Below are 23,958 nucleotides of genomic sequence, written 5' to 3'. Positions count from 1 at the left end.
TGATTTACACTTAAATTTTATTTTACATCATATTTACTAAAATAATTTGACAAATTGAAAATAAATAATTTTAAACAAATAAACTGAACTTGATAAAAACAAATCTGCAAAATGAATATTTTAAATAATTTTTATAAACTTAAATACATTTTTAAAATTAATATTTTATATCATATTTAGTGCAATAATTTGACAATTTAAAAATAAATCAGACTGAACAAAACTTAACTTGATAAAAATAAATCTGAAATGAATATGAAAATGAATATTTTAAATAATTTTTACTAAAATAATTTTAAATAATTCAGTTGAAAGTGAAGCAATAATATGAGCAATATAACATTTATTTAACTTCGGTTTCTCTGAAGTATTTGACATAATATGAAATAATATATAATAATATTTACTAAATTATTTCAAATTATTCATTTGATAACGAAGCAACAACACGGCCAATGCAATATTTAATTTACTTAATATTAGAATTTGACAATATATATATTTGAAAAACTTCGACAGTTGGCAAAGAAATAAATCTTCAAAATGAATATTTATTTCAAATATTTACCAAAATATATTTAAAAAAATTATATATATATATATATAATGTATATACATATTTTTTCAATAATGTCTGCTAAAATCATTTAAAATAATTGAACTAAAAATTGGAATTAACTTCTTAATTCTGCAATCTTCAAACAGTCTAACAGAAAAACTTACTGGCTAATGCTGGCTAATGATTTGAAGAAAAAAAAGCCAAATTTACAATATTTAAACATTAGAAATATATTGGCCAACAACAAGAACAGAAGAGAAGAGACAGCATGAGATGACAAGAGAAACAAACAGAAGAAAAAAAATGAGATATGTTAGGTAAGACATGAAATGAGCCAAGATGACAAAAGGAATAAAAAAGATGAAGAGAAGAGAAGAGAAGAGAAGAGAAGAGAAGAGAAGAGAAGAGAAGAGAAGAGAAGAGAAGAGAAGAGAAGAGAAGAGAGAAGAGAAGAGAAGAGAAGAGAAGAGAAGAGAAGAGAAGAGAAGAGAAGAGAAGAGAAGAGAAGATGAGTTTTGATACCAAGTGCCAGATGAAGGATGTCAACAGTGAAGAGACTCAGACTGCATCTATCATGACAAACAGACAGAGAGATGAAAGGATACGTGTGATTGAGAGCAAAGTGAGTCTGAAATGTTTCGATGTAATGAGTACTGACCGATAGTTGACCGATACGTAAAAACACCACAATGACAACAGACACACTGGAGAAAGAGAAACGGACGGTGCCTCACCTCCATTACTGTGTAATTTGTCATCCTCAAGTTGTTCTAAAAGAAAAAAAAAATCAATGCATATTCATTAATACATATTCATTAGTACATATTCAAATGAAATTCAATACATATTCATTAGACTCCTAAAAACAATATTACTATTGCAATTAAAAGTTTAACTGAAATGGGTCCCTTATACCAATTTTGTAGTGTTCATAATGGAATCACCAGCACCATTAATGTAAGAAGAGAGGGAAATTAAAATGTGAGTCAAAATATGATCCATCTTTTGTTCCAAAAGATGACCATTATGCATCATCTCCTGTTTTTTTCACAGTCTCTCTAGCTTGTTTTCCTCTTTCAAAATGATTGTGTTGACATAAATACAGAAAAATTTTGTCTCTGTCCTTTTTTCAGTGCATTGCTGTTAAACTCCAACAGACATACATTAAATGCAGGGCTCTACAGTGTGACTGAAAACTACTGCGTGCGACTATGAAAAAATATTTAGGAGCACCATATACGACTAACCCGATCAGCATATCTGTGTTTGCGCTGAGGGCAGAGTCAAAGGTTTCTACATGTTTTTGCAACATTGAGTAATGTATCACAGACATATCTCACGAATCCTTTCATAAACAAAGTGTAGAGACTGTAAATAAGAGATTCATTGTGCAGTGTAGAGAGCTTCGTTGATTATAATGGGACTTTATGAGATTGTGATGAACTAAGATGAATGACAGCTTTTAATGATTTTTAAGAGAGTTTGTAAATGAGATACTGATTTAATACAACAGTTAAATAAACAAGAAGTTAATATTAAGTGACTTACATTGTGTGACTATAACACTACTGCCTGATTTTGCTCTTTTTTGTCGTCAAAAATAGTTTGTATGTTTTTAAACGGGTCAATAATTCAGTTTCCCATTCATAAAGACAGGCACTTGCTTTATTCCTGAATGAATCAGCTGTTCGAACAAATCAAATGAATGATATGATTCAGTAATTAAATCAGTAGGGCCCTATGATTTCCGCGATGGACGGAATCTCGGAATCCAGTCATAAAAAACGGAATTTACTGAATAACGCGGAATGTCACGGAATTTGTCAAAGTTTGAATTATTCAAAAGTAGGTCATTACACATTACACAGACTAGTATTTGTAAATATTATGCTGCAAAAATACCATTTAAATGTGAATCCTGCATGTTTTGCATCTCTGTTTTAATGAATGGAGCAGAGGAGCGGGTTTGTTTACTACACTCACTGAAGCGCGCGTGACGCTCGTATGTGTTTCATGATTTTAATAAATTAGACATGCTTGTTAATTAATAAAATTTTATTTAACCATTAAAAAGGAGTTTTAATCCAGAATCCAAAAAAAACTGAAAAAAACGGAAAAAAAGGAATCCAGAAAAATGGATTTCATAGGGTCCTAAATCAGTGACTTGCTGCCACCTACTGGCAGATTTAGTTTCATTTTTAAAGTATCATTTCAGTTCTTTAAATCATTTAATATTTCTGTATTCAAAATGTTATATTTAAAACATTAATCTCAACATGAATTTATGAATTTTATTGCACTCATGCCACCTAGGAGCTGCATTAAACATATGAAATTACACCTACAAGCCACTTTTGTGTTCTATGCCACCACTGTAGTACATATTAATTTTGTTAATACTGATTTCATTTGATTGGTAACTTATTCTTATTCTGCATGTTCTTATCATGTTGTAATTAGAAATGTTAAAAAGCTTAAAAAAGTATAATTGTTTAAAAAAATTATATTTAAGATGACATACTTTTATTAAAGTTAGAAAAATGCCAATACAAAGGTAAATACAAAATTCCCCTGTAAATCACTTTAAGCAGTCAAATATCACCCCGTAATGGGAAGGCTAATTTTTCTATCAGATTTTTTGATTATTGATTAGAAGGTGCTCCTAAAAATTTGACTGTTCTCCTAAATTTGTTAAGTAAGGAGCACAAGTGCTCCTAAACAGAAAAGTAAGCATAGCCCTGAAATATGTCTAAACTCTGTGGGATTCTTTTTGGTTTAACCCTTTATTAGATCATTTTCTGACGTATTTTCAGGACACTGAACGTGAGCTGTAGAAAATCTGGTAAATCTGGTAGAGCAGGTAGGCCGCTGTGATTTGACTGATGGCGCCTTTATATAGAACAGCTGAAAGACAGGAAGATAGATGGGAACCCACACAGTGAAATGTGCTACAGAACGTCAACTCTTTTTCAAACTCGTCTAATAGGTTAATTGTAAAAGTGATTCAATTTTCATTCAAGTGAATTGTTTTAATTTTGCACTCTATTAAATCATGTACTTTCATAATGCATGTGAACTTTTAAACTTTTCAGCAGTTCCATTGCATGATAACTCGCCAAAAAAAAAAAAAGGTACAAAAGGTACCACTGGGGTGGTACTGGTACTAACATGCACACTTTAATTACTAAGATGTATCTTTTGTTTTGCTCTCTCACTGCTTCCACGTTCGCCGGATGCCAAATGGCGGTTTCCAACGTTTTTTTTAAATATGGATTTTTTTTTTTTTTTTTTTTTTTTTTTTTTTTTTTACATCAGTTCAGTTCAGAAGGCCTATGTTAATGCCCCAGAGTCGTGTGGAGCACTTTTATAATGAATGTATGCACTTTATTTTGCTTCAAAATCTCAGCAGCTATTCACTGCCATTATAAACCTTATAAAATTATAAAAGAGCCAGGACATTTTTTTTATACATAACTCCGATTGTATTCGTCTGAAAGACGTCATATACAGTTGAAGTCAAAGGTTTACATACACCTTGCAGAATCTGCAAAATGTTAATTATTTTATCAAAATAAGAGGGAGCATACAAAATGCATGTTATTTTTAATTTAGTACTGATCTGAAAGACGTTTACATGTAGTCCATGGGAAAATAATAGCTGAATTTATAAAAATGACCCCGTTCAAAAGTTTACATATACTTGATTCTTAATACTGTGTTGTTACCTGAATGATCCACAGCTGTGTTTTCGTGTCCTGAACAGTTAAACTGCCCGCTGTTCTTCATAAAAATCCTGTTGTTTTGTGTATTTGAACCCTTTTTAACAATGACTTTGTTTTGTGTATTTGAACCCTTTTTAACAATGAATCTTTTCATTTTCAACTGAGGGACTCAGATGCATATGCTATTACAGAAGGTTTAAATGCACAGGTACGTTTACATGGACACTTTTTGCTTCCATCGGAATTAACTCATTCTGACTGACGAGCCAAGATGCAGCTTCTGAAGGGCAGTACTAAATTAAACAAAAAAAAATGTAGGCAAAATAAGAAAAAAGTACACATCTTCATTCTGTTCAAAAGTTTTCACCCCTTAATGAGCTTTTGAACCTTCTGTAATAATTGCATATGCATCCCTCAATACACAAAAATGCTAAAAAACAAAAACAAAAAAAAACCTCAAGGATTTTTTTGAAGAACAGCAGGCAGTTGGTGATATTGCTAGGATTCATTCCAGCGTAATAATCAAGGAACTTCGCTGCCGTATCATGGGTGCAGCAGGTGCAATAAGTAAGAAAATAGCAACTTTTTATTTTTCGTCCGTCTTTGTACACAATGTAACTACAGAAAAGTCAAGTTTTAAATAGGAAAAATATCGAAACTCTTTGGTTATTTTTGAGCGAGATGCTAATGGTCTATTTGGCTTCAATGAATTATAAATAACACATTTCTCTTAAATATATACATTAATTTGTGTGTATTTATAATATACATAATAATTACACACAGTACACATGTTTATTAGGAAAACCCAGGCTTTTATTTTGTATGTGAATAATCACGATTAATCTTTTGACAGCCCTAACTTGTGGACTTTATGTAATTATCTTTTATGTGAAATATCTTATTCAGGTCAGTATTAAATAAAAAATAACATGCATTTTGTATTATCCCTCTTTATGTTGGTGAAATAATTAACATTTTGCAGATTCTGCAAGGTGTATGTAAACTTTTGACTTCAACTGTACACCTAGGATGGCTTAAGGGTGAGTAGATTATGGGTTAATTTTGATTTTTGGGTAAATTATCCATTTAAAGAGTGGAAAGAGTTTTTGGCGTTTTACCACATTTTATTAATAAAGATCTGGAAATATTACATGCATGATGCTCATGGGCATCACAGCTCATCATGTTAGGGCAAACATGTTAATATTTAGGCCACACTGCAAAACTAAAAATTACAGCTTTACTAAGTCATGGTTCACACATAAAACTTTCTGAAAAAAGAGAAAAACTGTCCATTTCTGTCAAAGACGGTTAATCAGTAATTGCTTGGAACCCACAGTCCACCAACTCCACACATGAACAAACACCGTTACAGGAGCCTCCCTCTTGTGGTTTCTACCTGGACTGCGGCTCAGTGGTCACAGTTCACTACGCACAAATGATTCCAAGGGCCCTTAACAACCCCCCAACCCCCTTACAAGACACACTTGCTCTAGGGGACACACTCCCCCTCTTTGAGCATGATGGGATATAAGTGTTTGCCACTCCTAAGGAGGGGTCCAGTGGGCACAGCTAAAGGACACTTCTCTCCGTCCTCTCATGCCCTGCAAGATGCTCAAATGAGCATTTTTAATTACAGAGGAGAGATGACAAACAAGCTACTCGAAGTTTTAAAGTTTCAGGCATGGCCTGCGCTTGACCCGCCGGGAGATGTGTGAAGCTTGCAATGTCAAGTTGCTTGCACGATTGAGAAACCAATAACTAACTACTTGGCTAGTTGATGAGTTTATTAATATGTTGCAGAGCCCCCGAGGATGTTTCACATTAACAACATCCTTCTTTCAGCACCTGACAAACAAACAACAACCCTAAGCAATTATCCTATATGTATATCACATCTTAAAAAGTACAACATTACCCACACTGTAATAAGTTTTCTCCAGTTTCAACTTAAAAACGTAAGTTTAGCAGCAGCCTTAAAATTTTTAGATAAATTAACTTAAAACTACAAGTCGTTTCAACTCAATACAATAAATAGTTAAAATGACTTGTACTTTTAAGTTGATTTAACTTAAAATTTTAAGACAGCTGCTGAACTTAAGTTTTTAAGTTGAAAATGGTGAAAACTTTTTACAGTGCAGAACTGATCATTTTTAGACTTAAATGTTATATCCCTTTTTAATGTTAAAATACTGCATACCATCATAGTGGAAATTTGCAGAAACACTTTAAGCCACATGTAGGTTGATTTCGCCTGAAAAGTAACAAAATTGTAAACAAAAAAGAGCAAAGCTGACTTAGGGTAGTGTCTGGTGGGACTACATGTTTATCTAATGGCAACTAATGGCAAAGCTGAATTTATTTTTCTTATATTGTCAAGCTAATTTGAAAGCAACAGTTTATGTAAGAACTAAAGATGATGCTTAAATGAAATGATTCTTCATCAGCTGAATGTGTTTCACATATTTTGTAAAATAGTTTTCAAATTCAATCTATACAATTTTTTTTCCGCTCCACAACCGTTCCAAGGGTCAGTACTTTTTTTTCTTTCATGTCTCTCATGTTTAACAAGACTCCACTTATTTGACCTGAATTTCCAAAAACAGCAGTATATTGAACTATTATTACAATTAAAAACTGCTTTCTATTTTAATAGGGTGCAAAGAGGCTAAAGGCACACCTTAAGAAAAAATGTGCTTTTCGCTGCGCCAAAAATGTATGATTGCAGAAAAAATATATATGTTTGTATTGAACATTTATGGAGCAACAGATTTTGTGTGAAAATAGCTCATACAAAGCATGGGGCAAAAGGCACACAGTATTAATACAAATACTTTAGCTAAAATAATGTTTGTTTGTTTTTTTAATAATGACTAAGTTACTATTTTCTGCTTATTTTGATAAATAAAACAATTTTGGTTCAATAAATATACTGTCATTAAAATGTGTTAATATAAAAAATATATTTTAAAATACAGAAACAAAATCATTTGGAAATGTAAAGATTCTGAAAGCATTGAAGGAGATCCCCTAATAATTTAATATAATTTACAGTAGTAACAACAAATGATATTTTATTATATACTATGATTAATATTATGTTTTTAAATATGATGGTTTCGTTCTAAACATGATGCTTATTTCTAAGATGGACACCCAACATAATATTTGATATTCACCATTTGAATCTAACCATGTCAGGTCAACAAATGGAAAAGTCAGCCATCTGTTAATTATCATGTAAATTACTGCGCATTTTTGCCCCAACAGCAGGGGCACTTTTTACCCCGAACACCATTCTTTTGCATATTCTTCTGTTATTTAAAAACTGTTGCTTTAATTACCTTAAACAAAACAACATCAAGAATCATCAAATATTAGATTAAGTAAGCACAGAATCAACTTTGCACTGATGCCCACGATCGTGTCAATAATCAGCCAAATTTGCACATACATCTTGAAAAGTGAATGTTTCGGAAAGTGCTATGCCATTTTTTTTTGCCGTTAAGTGGTTTACAGGAAAATAATATCAAAGGCGCCTTTTACACTGGAGCACCTTTAGTCCCATTGTAATTTATTCCTGTGATGCAAAGCTAAATTTTTAGCTCATTACCCCAGTATTTACCCCAGTGTCACATGATCCCTCTGAAATCATTGTAATATGCTGGTTTGCTGCACAAGAAACATTTCTTGTTATTGTCAGTGTAGAGTCAAGTGGAAGTTGAGCTGTTTAATGTTTTTGTTGTAACCGTGCATTTTTATTTTCAGGATTCTCTGATGAATAGTAAGTTCAAACGAACAGGATGTATTTTAAAAGTAAGTCCTACATTACTTTCTAAACGTTTTTACTTTGATGTTTAATTTTGATTAATTTAATGCATGCTTGATGAGTACAAGTATTAATTACTTTTTAAAAAATCGTATGGAGCCCAAACTTTTGGACTGTATACAAAGCAAAACACAGAGTAGAAAAGATATCTGGTTGGAAAGTTCGAAAACTAACACATAAGAACACATAACAGAATTTAAACTGTAAAAAAAGTATTACAAAAATTAATAATACAAAAAGAAAAGTTTAATTTTGTTGGATACGGATATGCCACTGATACATGGTGCATCCCTACCTAGTAACACCCTGAAATGAGTGCAAAGATAAAAACGGTTTGTTCTCCAAAAACCTGTTATGTGTATTTTTCTAAACATCCTCATCTCAAGACCCCATGGTGGTTTGTCTATCGTCAATTTTCAACCTCAGGATTCACCTCTGTCTTGCTATAGAAAGGTGTGAATGAATCTGTCTGTTGTGCAGTAGATTGTGACTACAGCTGTCAATAATCGTTCGTTCTCCTGAAACAATAAATGTATCTTATTAAAATAAGGAACAAATGCCATGGATTTCATTCGTAAGTGTTATGCATATTCTTCCGGTTGCTATGAGTTTGCTAAGGTGTTTTGACTGTTTGACTTGTTCACCCAAAAATGAAAAATTGCTGAGAATCTACTCACTCTCAAGCCATCCGAAATGCAGATGAGTTTGTTTAGAGATAAAGCATTTTTTTTAATTATGGACTCATATTTCGTGTTTTTTGTTTATTATAAACATGCAGCTTTTTGCTTCACAAGATGTTAACCAGTGTTGGGCAGTAATGCATTACTTTGTAACGCGTTACTGTAATTTGATTCTTTTTTTAGTAACGGAGTAATTTAACACGTTATAATTTCCAAATGAGTAATTAAAGTATAGTTACAAGCATGCGTTACCGCTGTGTTACATCATTGCTGACAGAATCTGTTTTATCATCTGCATTGTAAAAAGGGTGTTGACTAGCACATGTGACGTCCTCTACCTGAGACATACTTTGACTGAAAAGCGGATTCTACCAATGAAAACAAAGTCAGCATGGGGAGAGGAAAGTACGTGTTCTGTAGCTGGAAATACAATAATTATTTTGAGTTTAATTCTGTCAAAGGAAAGAACATTATTGTGTGTTGTCAGAGGGGAAGAAAACATTTTCAACCGTGAAAAACTCTATATCCATTTTAAAACACCTGAACGGGCAGTACGGCACAGTAAAACTTCTTGAGAATGTACCGGGTGCGGAGAGCAACGCATTAACTTCCATTGTCTTCACATGAGTCTCTGCCTGCCCGCGCCCGTGCCCACAGCCGCACTCGTCTTGTCCTGCGCCGTGTGTCGACACAACAGAGAGTGGCGCTGGACAAGGCTTCATGGGCGAGTGCGGGTGCGGGGCTGCGGGCGGGCAGAGCTGCGTTGTGCGGGATGCGATAGAATAAAATGATTTGCGGGACTCCCGCAAATATCCCGAAATATCTAAACATAAATTATCTAAAACAAATGAATTGCTATTCATGTATTGCACAAAAGCAACAAGAACAACTACTCTAAAACAAAAATGATTAACACGGGTAAGCATAGGCAGAGTTTCTATTTATAACACGTATATGCAGCGTTAAACAATTTTGATTTCTGGAATGCAGTGGACAATCAGAGATTCCACTCACCGCTCAAAATGCCGTGCATTTTGCAACCACGCATGCAGCAGCCTATTGCTTTTAGTAAAAATAACAGTGGTTTGTGAATGTTGATGCTTTAATGACAAATATTTTATCGGGAGCGTTTATGCTGGGATGTTAGGCAACACACAAACTTACTATTTCACGTAAATTTCGTGGATGTACAGAAAAGAAGTAATGTAACTAGTAATGTAACTAATTACTTTTGAAATAAAGTAATCAAAACAGTAATTTGATTACTTTTAAAAGGAGTAATCAGTAATCAGTAATTTAATTACTTTTTCAGAGTAACTTGCCCAACACTGATGTTAACTGGTCATGCAGATTACGTGTGGATCACTGTAATGTTTTTATCAGCTGTTTGGACTCTCATTCTGATGGCACCCATTCACTGCAATGGATCCACTAATGAACAGTGATGGGAATAATGGCATTATAAATAAACAGCGTTACTAATAGCATTATTTTTTCAGTAACGAGTACTCAAATGAATTACTGTTTCCCCGATTACAACGCCATTTCATTCATCAGCTTTTAAGAACTGCCGGTTTCCATGGTAGTAGGAACTAATGCGCAAACGGCAATCTCATTGGCTAGCGCTCACCTATTATCGTCCCTGTTTTTATTTCAGCACATAAGTTTGAGTGAACGCAGACAACATGATTAATATTTATGAACCCAGCAGCTCAATAATCCTTGGCGCGTTTTATATTGTTATTAGTAGTAGAATTCGTAGTAGTTTTGTTGTCTTATCAGTATTATTTTTAGTTTTTTCCTTTTTTTATAGAAACAAATTACAAACAATATCTTAAAGCGTTACTCCACCCCAAAATGAAAATTTTGTCATTAATCATTTACCCCCATGTCATTCCAAACCCATAAAAGCTTTGTTCGTCTTCAGAACACAAGGCCCAGAAAACTATGAAAGAGGTTGTCAAAATAGTCCATCTGCCATCAGTGAATCAACCATAATTTTACTAAGCTACGAGAATACTTTTCGTACGGAAAGAATACAAAAATAATGACTTTATTCAACAATCTGTCTCCTCCACGTCACAGCGGCACCATTTCAGAGAGTATCCGCTGGATGCAAACTGCGTACGCTGTTCTGTGTCAGCTGCGTCTTTGGCTGCGTTACGCGGATACACTGTTGTCGTTCAAATCAAAGTGTAAATAAATGTATAGAAAACGTATCCGTGTGGTGTACGCTGTTTGCGTCTAACGCATACTTTCCAAAATGGCACTACGGTGACGCGGAGGAGACGAATTGTTGAACAAAGTCATTATTTGTGTTTTCTTTGTGTATAAAAAGTATTCTTAAATAAAGTATGGTTAAACCACTGATGGCAGATGGACTATTTTGACGACCTCTTTCATAGTTTTCTGGGCCTTGACAGTGTTATTTACTTGGCAGTCAATAGGACAGTCACGAACTGCCTGGTTTTCATTCAAAATATCTTAAATTGTGTTCCGAAGACAAACAAAGCTTTTACGAGTTTCGAATGACATGAGGGAAAGTGATTAAAGGGGTCATCGGATGCCCATTTTCCACAAGTTGATATGATTCTTTGGGGTCTTAATGAAAAGTCTATAATATACTTTGGTTAAAAATTCTCACAACACCCTTTTTACCTTGTCAAAATAAGCTCTGCAAAAATCATCTCATTCTGGTCGCGCTGCTTTAAATGTAAATGAGCTCTGCTCGCCCCACCCCTCTCTTTTCTCTGTGGAGAGGAGCCTGTTTACTTTAGCTGCTAAACTTGCTAACTAGACACATTATTAGGAAAGGTGATCACAAAGATTCATAAAAAAACCCTTATACTCACTTCTGCTGTAAGTGAAGGTGGATCATGAATGAACATATACGGATATATGTAGATCGGGAGGCGCATTCCCTTCACAAACAAATGTAATCCACTGCATCTTCAGCGGCTCAGATGTCGGGAGTAAATGACGACCACTATGTTCATTATTGCATCCAGCAACACAACACCTCAATCGCTCAATCGGAGATATTCTTGTCTAACTTACATCCCTGCTCCGGCATCGAAACAAAGAGGGCGGACTGTTACAGCTGATCTGAGGTAAAACGCTCATGTCAATCAACTATTGTGGGAGCGGCCTCTGTGGGTGCGACACCACAACGACAGGCATCTTAGAACGGCTCGATTTGAAAAAGGGGATATTATCTTTACAGATTAATTAAAAACCACTGCATGGATTTTTATCATTATAGGGTAGATGTGTACATACACTGCCAACACACATTAATGTTCAAACAACATGTAAAAGTGAACTTAGCATCCAATGACAAAATTTTCATTTTGGGGTGTAGTAACCCCTTAAGCACCACCTCCGGTCCTAAGTTCAGTTAACATGACAAATATGCATTCATACATGGTTATTCTAATTACTAAAGATCTAATTACAAAATTTTAATGCTAAATTATCATAATGTTATATTTTAATGCTTGACTGATTGATGCTAAGTGTCATATATTTAAAAACCTGTGGCATTAAGCTTTACATTTACACACATTTAATATCAGTCTGGTGAGTGAACTAAAATATTTTATTCATTTCATTCAAATTTCATTCATTTAACGTATTTAATATTGGGGGCATCCAAGTTATCTGACATATTTGATTTTTTTTTTTACAAAAGTAACACAATAGTATTACTTCCCTGGTAATTAGTTACTTTTATAATGATGTAACTCAGTTACATCATTATAACATGTCCAACACTGTTGGTGAACAAGTGACGTAATGCTAAATTTCTCCAAATCCATTCTGACGGATCTAAAATCATTGCCTAGAGTGCTAAGAAAATAATCCATCCAATTTAAGATTTCATTCAGGCCTGTTACACAAACAGTGTGGGATGAGTTACATGAGCAAACTGAATATGTAGGGTCAGAGGTTTGTTCAAATCCTTAATCCTAACTATAACACCACTAATGGCATAATACCCAAACTACAGAACACAAAGAAAGAAGGAGAGTCGAGCGATAATGATTTAGCAAATCCTAATGAGAACATGTCAACATTTCTGAAACAATGCATTTGCAGTCACAAGCATTGCCTAGCAACAGTGCTACAAAAGGGACGCATGGATACTTCTATTAGCATCTCGATTAGCAATGGCATTATCACAAGTCAAAGATACTGTCATTAATATCACAAAACAACTCAAGAAAGGTGTCAAGACGACACGTCACCCACACAGCTTGCCTATACATCACGGCGCTAATCATTTCCCAATGCCATTAATTAGGTTCTGCTCTAATAATAACGCAATGTGACTGACTACATGACACGATGACTATGAATATGACTTAGCAGTGATATTTCTGTCAAGACAAGGCTAATTATAAAGGCTCACAGCCATCCAGAGTGGACAGAATACTGATAAAGAGGAAATGACACACGCATTAGATCAAAAAGACATTTGAGATATTTTGAAATGACTAAGTCTCTCCAATCAAACGTCTCTTTACCAAGAGGTAAAGAGATGTTTGGTGAACAGAGGAGACTTCTTTAAAAAACATTAAAAAATCTTACTGTTCAAAACTTTGGACTGGCAGTGTATATTAAAACTGAAAACACTTTTTTATTTTTTATTTTAAATAGCAAGAATTCTACACACTATTACTGTTTATGCTGTACTTTTATGCAGACATTTTTAAGGACTTTTATAAATTCTAACGGTTGTGTATATAAAATAAGCTCTAAACAGTTCTAACAGCCTGAAATTCTAAATGGAATTTTTATAGTAATTTGGAATTTCTAGTTTTCTATGAACTGAAGGACAAGTTGAAATTACTGCAAATATAGTATTTCAAAGATGCTGTCGACAGAGCGTAAATTGTATTGAACCTGGAATATTTGCTTAAAGCCAGTTACTAAATAGTAACAATGTCATGGTTTACGCAATTTGTTTTTACAGTTCGCACATTTCTTTTATGAAAACAACCACCTTGGGTGAATATTTGTGGCAGCGACATTTCTGAAAGACGGTTTATTTGTAAAACCGTTTGAGGGGCTGTTAGCATAGCATGGGCTGAAAACATACATCCCATTTACACTCTAATATGGATGATAAGCAGCATTTAGAAGGATTGTGGGCAAACCAAGGACACAATTAGAATCCTACATGTGACTCAACAGCATGACAACTGACTCAAGAACAGAAATTTGCACCGAATTATATGCTTTAAGGCATTTTCTGATTACTTCGCTTAGTTAACTCATCAATATCTGAATGCTGCCTTTAGCATGGCCTTCAAATCAGCTGTGTGGCTATTAGTTGTACGCAATCTCTCCCATTCAATCATAAAACCGTGTTTAAATATCTCTGAGATGCTCAAAGTGAATAAATCTCTTTTCAAGGTCTCTAGAGACACCTGTAAATAAATTAGGTGTTATAACTTTATTTCAGTGCTGTTTAAAGTTCAGTTTGTAAACAGCACGAATCATTTATTTAGTGCTTTTGAAAGACTGGCTGGGGTAAATTTATAAAAGTAAACAAACTTGGTATAATATTTATTTGTCTGAGATTTTTTGGCCACTTAATTTTGGAAATAACAATGTGAATATCAGTGACTGAAATGTTTTTATGCCAATTATGGCAATTTGGCCAAACAGATGCTCTGGGAGAATGCTCAATGGCATAACTCAATTACTAGCTGAAGTAGAAATATTTTTTTTATACGGTGTATAAAGTACCTGTTCAAAGGTTAACGGGTTTGTTTACCCAAAATTAAAATTCTGTTATTAATTACTCACCCTCATGTCGTTCCAAACCCATAAGACTGTTAGTAGTAAGTAAGGACATCATTAAAATAGTCCATGTGACATTAGTGGTTTAACCTTAATTTTATTATTCTTTTGACTGAAACACTGACTATTTTAACAATTTCCTTACCACCTTTCTGGCCCTTGAACATATCAGTTGCTTTGCTGTCTATGCAGGGTCAAAAAGCTCTCGGATTTCATCAAAAAATACCCTAATTTGTGTTCCAAAGATGAAAGGTCTTACTGGTTTGGAATGAAAAGAAGGTGAGTAATTAATGACAGAATTTTAATTTCTGAGTGAACTAACCCTTTAAATAGATTCCAATAGGAGGTCAATAAAATAGCATGACGGACAGTATTATACACCTGTTCATCTTTATAGACTGGTAGAAATATACAGTAAACGCTGACACGCTGAACATGAAATTGCTATACTGTAGCTTTTTTTTCAAGAGGCTATTGAAAGGTCTTGAGAAATGGCTGAGATGTGACTTTCCACTTTTGCTACGGTGTGTCTTTTAAAAGATAAGAAAGAAATCACTCAAACCAGAAAAAAAGAAAGTTACAGCAGCCGACAGATTCTGTTCTAGAAAGAGAAGTTGCAACCCCCTACATTCACAGTGGGGATACAATGATCAAAGGTGCGTCTAAAGAACAAATGGCAGAAATTGTGATATTTTCTAGAACTTTGATTTGCTCTGAGAATGAAATATTTTGTAAATATATCAAAACATAATTTCTGATTAGTTATGCATTGCTATGAATTTCATTTGGACAACTTTAAAGCTGATTGTCTTTTTGCATCCTCAAATTCCAGATTTTCAAATAGTTGTATCTCGGCCCAATATTGTCCTAACAAACCACACATCAATGGAAAGCTTATTTATTCAGCTTTCAGGTGATGTATGCATCTCAATTTCAAAAACTGACCCTTATGACTGGTTTTGTGGTCGAGGGTCACACACACACACACACACACACACACATATATATATATATATATATATATACTTAAATACAGTTATTTCTGTGATGGTAAAGCTGAATTTTTTAGCAGCAGTTACTCCAGTCTTGAAGGGATAGTTCACCTAAAAATGACAATTCTGTCATCAATTACTCACCCTCATGTCGTTCCAAATCCAAAAGACCTTTGTTTATCTTCGGAACACAAATTAAAGGAGAATTCCACTTCCAGAACAACAATTTACAGATAATTTACTCACTCCCTTGTCATCCAAGATGTTCATGTCTTTCTGTCTTCAGTCATAAAGAAATTATGGTTTTTCTGGAAAACATTTCAGCATTTTTCTTCATATAATGGACTTCAATAGTGCCCCCGATTTTGAACTTCCAAAATGCAGTTTAAATGCAGCTTCAAAAAGCTCTAAACGAAGGGTCTTATCTAGCAAAACGATCACTAATTTTTTTTCAAAAAATGAAAATCTGTATACTTTTTAAGCACAAAAGTTTGTGTAGCACAGGCTCTGAGATGTTCATGACACTACGTACTATTGAATCACATCGAAAGGTCACGCAGAACTACAGACCCAGTGTTTACAAAGTGAACGCACAAAGATTAACAAAGTGCAAGTAAGTCAAACACTGTTTACAAACAAAAAAAGCTACAACAAAGTCGGACGATTCTGAAGTTGTAGGAGAAAATAAGATGGAGTTTTTCACCATACTCTACCTTTTTAGCCGGAGTACACAGACGATGAACTTAGATGTGATTCGTAGTAATGATGGGAAGTTCGTATCATTTTACCGACTCGGACCTTTGAGTCTCGTTCAGCAAAATCAACAAATCTTTTTTCGAGTCATTTCATTTATTTTAGCAAAATATAATTATAATGTTACGTGTTACTTCCCTAACACATCTTCTGCTTACACAAACATTGATCACACTACAAACAAGACAAAACTATAATGCTATAAGAAACAGAAAAGATTAATTCATTATTTACCTGGTCTTTAATCTATGATTAGCTCACCTCACCTCTTATCTGACAGGTTTTCGGGTTTGAGTCGTTCGTTCATCACGTGACAGCCCCATAAGTTGAAGGAACGACTCGAAACAGGTGAACTAATTCCAGTACAGAACCTAATAGGATGTTGCGCATGCGTGACTGAACGAATCACTCCTCGAGACGACTGAAGACAGAAAATTTGTAAATTATAAATTATTTGTAAATTGTTGTTCTGGAAGTGGAGTTCTCCTTTAAGATATTTTTTAATGAAATCCGAGAGCTTTCTGACCCTGCATAGACAGCAAGGGTCCTACCAAAGTCAAGGCACAGAAATGTAGGAAGGATGTTACAATAGTTCATATGACATCAGTGGCTCAAATGTAATTTTTACGCGCATGCATGTTTACATGCCAAGGAAAGCGTGCTCATGCATTGTGAAACTCTCCAAAATGGTGCTAGGGTGATGCAGAGGAGAATCATTGTTGAATAAAGTTGCTATTTTTGTTATGTTTTGGGTTTTTTTGCACATAAAAATTATTCTCGTAGCTTCATAAAATTATGCACTGCAAAAAATGCTTTTCTTACTTAGATTTTTTGTCTTGTTTTGTGAAAATTCTTAAATCAAGAAGGATTTTCTAGACAAGCAAAATTTATTGTCTTCATTTTAGAAAAAGGACTTTAAATTTTAGACATCAAAATAATCTTCCAATGGGGTAAGCAAAAATAATCTTATTTCAAGCAAAAACTCACTTAATTTTGACTTGACTTTTGTTTTGTTTTTCTGAAAACTTTTGTCTAGAAAATCCTTCTTTATTTTAGAATTTTTAGATATTTTCGCTGGAAACAAGACAAAAAATCTAAGCATAAAAAGCATTTTTTGCAGTGTGGTTGAACCACTAATGTCACATGAACTACTTTGTCATGTTCTTGGTACCTTTCTGGACCTTGACTGTGGTAGGACCTTTGTTGTCTATGCAGGATCAGAGAGCTCTCGGACTTCATTAAAAAAATTTGTGTTCCGAAGATGAACGAAGATGGACCCGTCTCATGGGTTTGGAACAGCATGAAGGTGAGTAATTAATGCCAGAATTTTCATTTTTGAGTGAACTAAACCTTTCAGTATCACATGATCATTCAGAAATCATTCTAACAAACGAAACATTTATTACCACAATATATATTTATACTACAGGGCTGTAAGGTGGAATGTAATTATAATAGGTTGCAAAGCAAAATAAATTATGCATGATTTCCTTATGCTGCTTTGCTCTCTGCCTACAAGTATCCTTTTTAATGTGATTATTTCTTTACTCTGGAGAGCAATGAGGTGTGAGGGCTCAAACTCACTAAAATCTCTAATTCAGTTTGGTATCCTCTCGACATTTCCACAACCCCTCTCGCTCTCTCTCTCTCCTCATATTAAACTCCTCTTATGAGACCTCTATGCCTATCTTCAAACCCTTCAAGAAAGGGAGTTAGAACGACACTGAGATGAAAGCAAAGAAAACACATGTAGTTCACTCAAAATGTTTTTTAATTAATTCTTATAAAATCCTCCATGGAACAAAAAAGACGTTTAAACAAATATCTGAGCTGCATATATCTATACAATGGAAGTGGATGGTGACTTCAGGCTGTCAAGCTGTGAAAGCTCTGTAAAAGCATCATAAGAGTAATCCATGACTCATGCACTATTTTATTTAAGTTATATATGGTGTGATCCATATTTATAATCATTATTCACTGAAAATCTCGCTCCACATCCTAGGCCACCATTCACTTTCACTGAATGGAAAAGCAGCTTGGATCACAGAAGAAACAATGCCCTAAGTGGGTTTGGAACGAGATGAGAGTGAGTAAATGATGACAGAATTCTCATTTTAGGGTGAACTATTCATTTTAAATGAATCAGAGTCTGAATAAAGACACTGCAGAGATGAAAACAAGGGGGGTAGAGAGACAGACGGAGAGCGAGAGTGAGAAAGGAAGAGAAATCAAGATGACGAGAGGTGCCATTTCTAAATTATACACCACGCTCTCGTGGCGGCTGGAATCCCCCACGGTCCTCGTGTGGCACCTCCGCTGGACCCTGAAGGAGCCCATGCTGTGTCCTCAACAAGCTACAAGCATCGTAAAATCCTCTCTAAACCCGTCTTTAAACAAAGCAATCCAGCCTGATCACACTTTCAACAGTGCAACCGGCAGTTAGCGCTGTGTCTGAACACTATCGCAGCGGGGAATCCACGTTTGCGAAAATTCAGGCACTCCAGGGCAGCCGCACTAACGCTACTCAAAGCAAACAGAGTCAGTGGAGGAAAGAACAATCGGATGTGAGGGCGCGGTGGATTTGGTGAAGAGATTCAATTACAACAATTTGCTTTATGTCTTATCGCTTAAAAAATACATGCATAATTTGAACAGATAGAGAAAAGCCTGTAAACAAACACTTAAATGTACTTTAACTTTAAAAAAGCACAATGAGGCTTGTGCAAAGTAGTATGCGTGATGTAATTCACCTGCTTAAGAACATGCCAGAACTGTTCTCCTTTGTTTTCTGGCAATCCTTATAACGTTTACACAATGCACTACCAGAATGAAAGAGCTTTGCTGCCCTCTGATGGCCAACTCGAGTATTTTTGGGTTTCCCAGTGCACTTTTTGTCTTTGAGAAATGACATTTAAAGAAGTCCACTTCCAAAACAAGATTCACATATAATGTACTCACCCCCTTGTCATCTGAGATGTTCATGTCTTTCTTTCTTCAGTCGTAAAGAAATTGTTTATTGAGGAAAACAATTCAGCATTTTTCTTCATATAATGGACTGATATGGTGGCCCGAGTTTCTGAACTTCCAAAATGCAGTTTAAATGCGGCTTCAAACAATCCCAAATGCTAAATGTGGTTGTAAACGATCCCAGCCGAGGAAGAACCGTGTTTTTTCAAAAATCCTTTCAAAATCATCCTACATCACTGCTGAAGTACCGACCCAGTCTTTGCAAAGTGAACATGCAAAGAAGATCAAACACCCTTAACAAAAAAGGTGATATAGGATGATTTTGAAGTTGAGGGAGAACATGAGATGGGAGTTTTTCGACCCTAACTGTCATGTCCCGGAACAAAAACAGTTTAGGCAGAGTGAGACGAGACGAGCGTTTGACATTGAAAAAGTATATAAATTGTATTATTTTTATAAAAATAACTCATCATTTCGCTAGATAAGACCCTTCTTCCTCGGCTGGGACGTTTACAGCCACATTTGGGATCGTTTGAAGCCGCATTTAAACTGCATTTTGGAAGTTCAAAATCGGGGCACCGTAGCGGTTCATTACATGAAGAAAAATGCTGAAATGTTTTCCTCAAAAACCATAATTTCTTTACAACTGAAAAAAGAAAGACATGAACATCTTGGATGACAATGGGGTGAGTACACTGTATGTGAATCTTTGTTTCGGAAGTGAACTTCTCCTTTAAACAAAAATCCACTTTTCTAGGGCTGTCAAACAATTAATCGCGATTAATCGCATACGAAATAAAAGTTTGAGTTTGCTTAATATTTGTGTGTGTACTGTGTGTAATTATTATGTATATATAAATACACACAAATTAATGTATATATTTAAGAGAAATATGTTATTTATGTACAAAATATTTGTATATAATATAAATTATATAAAATGATAAAATAAATGCAAAAATGAAATAAATATAATAATTACATAATAATTACACACAGTAAACACACATATATTAGGCAAACTCGAACTTTTTTGTATGTAATTAATTGTTTGACAGCCCTACTTTTAATATAAAATGTTAAGACAAAATATTAATAAATAAAAGTAAAAACCATAAAATTATGATATGCACATAACATATTTACTCAAAATGCATTATGTTATCAAATTGGTTAGTAGATTTTGGAACTGACTAAATATAAATATATATATATATATATATATACACATACATACATAAGTCTGCAAAACATTAACTTCCATGCATGCAGAAAGCTGATGTGCAAATGCATCTGATATGATAGTGTCGCACTTTAAAAATCTACGGATCAATTAAGGACAAAATGGATCCTTTAAGTCATTTTCAAAATTGGGCTACTTTAACACTGTAGCCACGGGTTGTTTTTGATGTCCGCGGGTTTAAGCGACCCCATAACGTCATGTGTAGCCCTGGAATGCGAATTTACCAAGGGAACCCCAACAACAGGGTTGCCAGATTTTCACAACAAAACCCAACCAACTGCTACTCAAAACTAGCCCATAATTATCCCAGTCACATTTTGAGGGGTCCCCTGTTAGAATTGCAAGGGCTATGACGTTATTGGGGTCGCAACAGTGTTAAAGTAGCCCAACGTTGGGGGATAACTTTTTACAGGAAAACTGCAGACTTGGCAACACTGGCTGACAAAAAAACATGTATTTTATAACCCTGAACGTGATTTTTAACGTGAGACCCCCTCAAAATGTGATTGGGCTAGTTTTGAGTAACAGTTGGGCGGGATTATTGCGCAAACCTGGCAACCCTGGTGGTGAGGATTTTAAATTGGACTGAGATTGAACATCTGCAGAAACACTTCCTTCAATCACATCTTTTTCAGGTAAGAGCAGGAACAATCAGCTCCTGCTGTGAAGGTAGAGGACAAACACTGCAGGAGGATCTAGTTGATCATTTAAAGTGTGAGGTTACCTAACACCGTTATCAAACTGTGCTGCATTTCAGAGCGTGATACAATGCTGCCCTCCAGTGGTAGAAACACACACAACGAACAAGCTCTGGAGGCATCAAACAGCATGCCATGTACTATAAGCACAGCCCTTAAGCTCATTGCAGTGAAAACATCTGGAGAAAAGCCTTATTTAATTAAAACCCTTTAATTAAATTAATTTACGAATTAGTGATTGATTTAAGTCTCACTTAATTATGTCAATTAATTACTCAATCTTACTTTCTTATTCTAAGCATAAAACCTTCTAAATTCAGATTAAATTCAACATTCATGTAACAATTACTAATAAATTGTAAAACTTAAGCCTCATGGGGTGACGTATGATTCAATTAGTAAAACAGTTCTGTGCAATTTACACAGTTTTTTTCACATAAAATATTATTTTTAAACTGTATGGATTTATTAAACTGATCAAAAGTGACAATAAAGACCTTTACAATGGTTTTGTAAATGAAAAAATGCTGCATAACTACAGAAAATTCAGCTTTGCCATCACAGGAATAAATTGTATTGAATTCAACCCAAAAAAAAATATTTTAAATAGTAATAATATTTCAGATTATTACTGTTTACACAGTATTTTTAATCAAATAAATGCATGCTCAGAAATCATCATTATTGGTTTTAACTGATCATGGCTCATCCAATCATAATTAGAGTTGGAAATATCTGTACAACTTATAATGTGGGACATACTGTGAAAAACAGATTTTTATTTATTTATTTATTTATTTATTTTTGATACTATGAAACTGAAGAGTTTAATGTACTATGTAGACAAATTTAAGTGCACAAAGCTTCTTCTCCATTCCACGATCTGTGATTAATTAACTTAAATACAAAACACACACACAAAAAACTTTTATATCACTTAATGCACCATATTAAGCAAAATCACATGACATTATATGACAGTGAGTAACATAAAGGTCTCTTTCCATCCCAGTCTACAATATTGAAACTCAGTTTTGTGTTGCCCTCTACTGGACGATCTCTGATAGAGCTGTTCTTTCACAGCAGATCTATGTGAACCAAAATATATGGAAACCTTGAATTACCTATTCCAATAATTTAAGTAAAAACTAATGTAAATGCTACACCGTATAATGACTTTTTAGAGAATTCTGGGTTTTCTTACTTTACTGTATTTTTTTGCCATAAAGTGTAGATAGATAGACAGGTAGATAGATAGATAGATAGATAGATAGATAGATAGATAGATAGATAGATAGATAGATAGATAGATAGATAGATATTCAGGACTGCAGGACTGTATGAAGGCTGTATGAACAGTTAGGTGATATTTTTAGCTGCATCCTGTAAACTCGCCTGATTTGTGGGCTGATCGTAGACATGTGAGCGAGGCATTGAGCCGAGCACATTCTTCATCACTCGCTCCAAACTTCTGCAGCGCCTCAGACACCTGCTCATCCGACATCTCCAACAGAGACTCCAGAGTCAGCTCACCTGGAGAGATCTCCTACAATAAAGAGACAAGTCTGAGATGTGCAACCTAGACTGAAAAACCATTTGTGAAATCACTTGGATGACTTTCACAAGTCCCACATGAGATTTTTGAGTGAAATGGACTTTGAATACAACTTCCAAAAAAGTATGTTTTTTTACGAATACTTTTATTCAGCAAGGATGCATTAAATTGATCAAAAGTTAAATATTTCCAAAAAAATAAATAAATAATAAAAAATAAATCCTTAAACCAATCCAATTCACATACATGCCCCTCAAAACTTACAGAGGTCGGTATTAAAATAACAAGCTGTGCAAATACTATATTTGACATATATTACTATATTATATTTAATTATTATGTAAATTTCAAAGTAAAATTACACCATTTTTTTAAAATAAATAAAAATAAATAAATAAATAAATACATATTTTAATACAAGTAACTCATTAAACAGTACTAGTACTATTTTAATATGTGACCCTGGACCACAAAACCAGTCATAAGGGTCAGTTTTTTTTTAAAATTGAGCTGTATACATCATTGATGTATGGTTTGTTAGGATATGAAAATATTTGGTTGATATACAACTATTTGAAAATCTGGGGAAAAAATAAAAAAATAAAAAATAAAAATACTGAGAAAAATCGCCTTTAAAGTTGTACAAATTAAGTTCTTAGCAATGCATATAACTAATCAAAAAAATTTTTATTTATTTACAGTAGGAAATTTACAAAATATCTTCATGAAACATGATTTTTACTTAAAGGAGAAGTCCACTTCCAGAACAAAAATTTACAGATAATGTACTCACCCCCTTGTCATCCAAGATGTTCATGTCTTTATTTCTTAAGTCGTAAAGAAATTATGTTTTTTGACAAAAACATTTCAGGATTTTTCTCCATATAATGGACTGATATAGTGCCCCGAATTTGAATTTTCAAAATGCAGTTTAAATGCGGCATCAAACGATCCCAAATGCGGTTGTAAACAATCCCAGCGGAGGAAGAAGGGTCTTATCTAGTGAAACGATCGGTTATTTTCATTAAAAAATATATATAATTTAAATACTTTTTAATGTCAAATCTCATCTTCTCTTACTCTCCCTGAACTTGTTTTTGTTTTTGTTCCGGTTCATGACAGTTCCATCTCATGCTCTCCCTCAAC

At 34.2% G+C, this 23,958-nt stretch overlaps 1 protein-coding gene across 2 annotated transcripts in view; it reads right to left on the bottom strand.

The window, feature by feature from the left end:
* The window catches only part of ksr2 (kinase suppressor of ras 2), a 123,352-nt gene that overhangs the window by 88,084 nt on the left and 11,310 nt on the right, over positions 1-23,958 (bottom strand). For both annotated transcript variants that reach the window (XM_051110462.1, XM_051110463.1), the window contains exons 3-4: positions 22,653-22,803; positions 1,294-1,329 (exon numbers count right to left, since the gene is read on the bottom strand). In XM_051110462.1, the coding sequence (XP_050966419.1) occupies positions 1,294-1,329; positions 22,653-22,803 (187 nt within the window). The remainder of the gene's footprint in view (positions 1-1,293; positions 1,330-22,652; positions 22,804-23,958) is intronic.

This window comes from Labeo rohita, chromosome 5, assembly GCF_022985175.1.
Source record: "Labeo rohita strain BAU-BD-2019 chromosome 5, IGBB_LRoh.1.0, whole genome shotgun sequence".
NCBI classification, from domain to species: Eukaryota; Metazoa; Chordata; class Actinopteri; order Cypriniformes; family Cyprinidae; genus Labeo; species Labeo rohita.
This window is presented reverse-complemented; position numbering and strand designations above follow the sequence as displayed.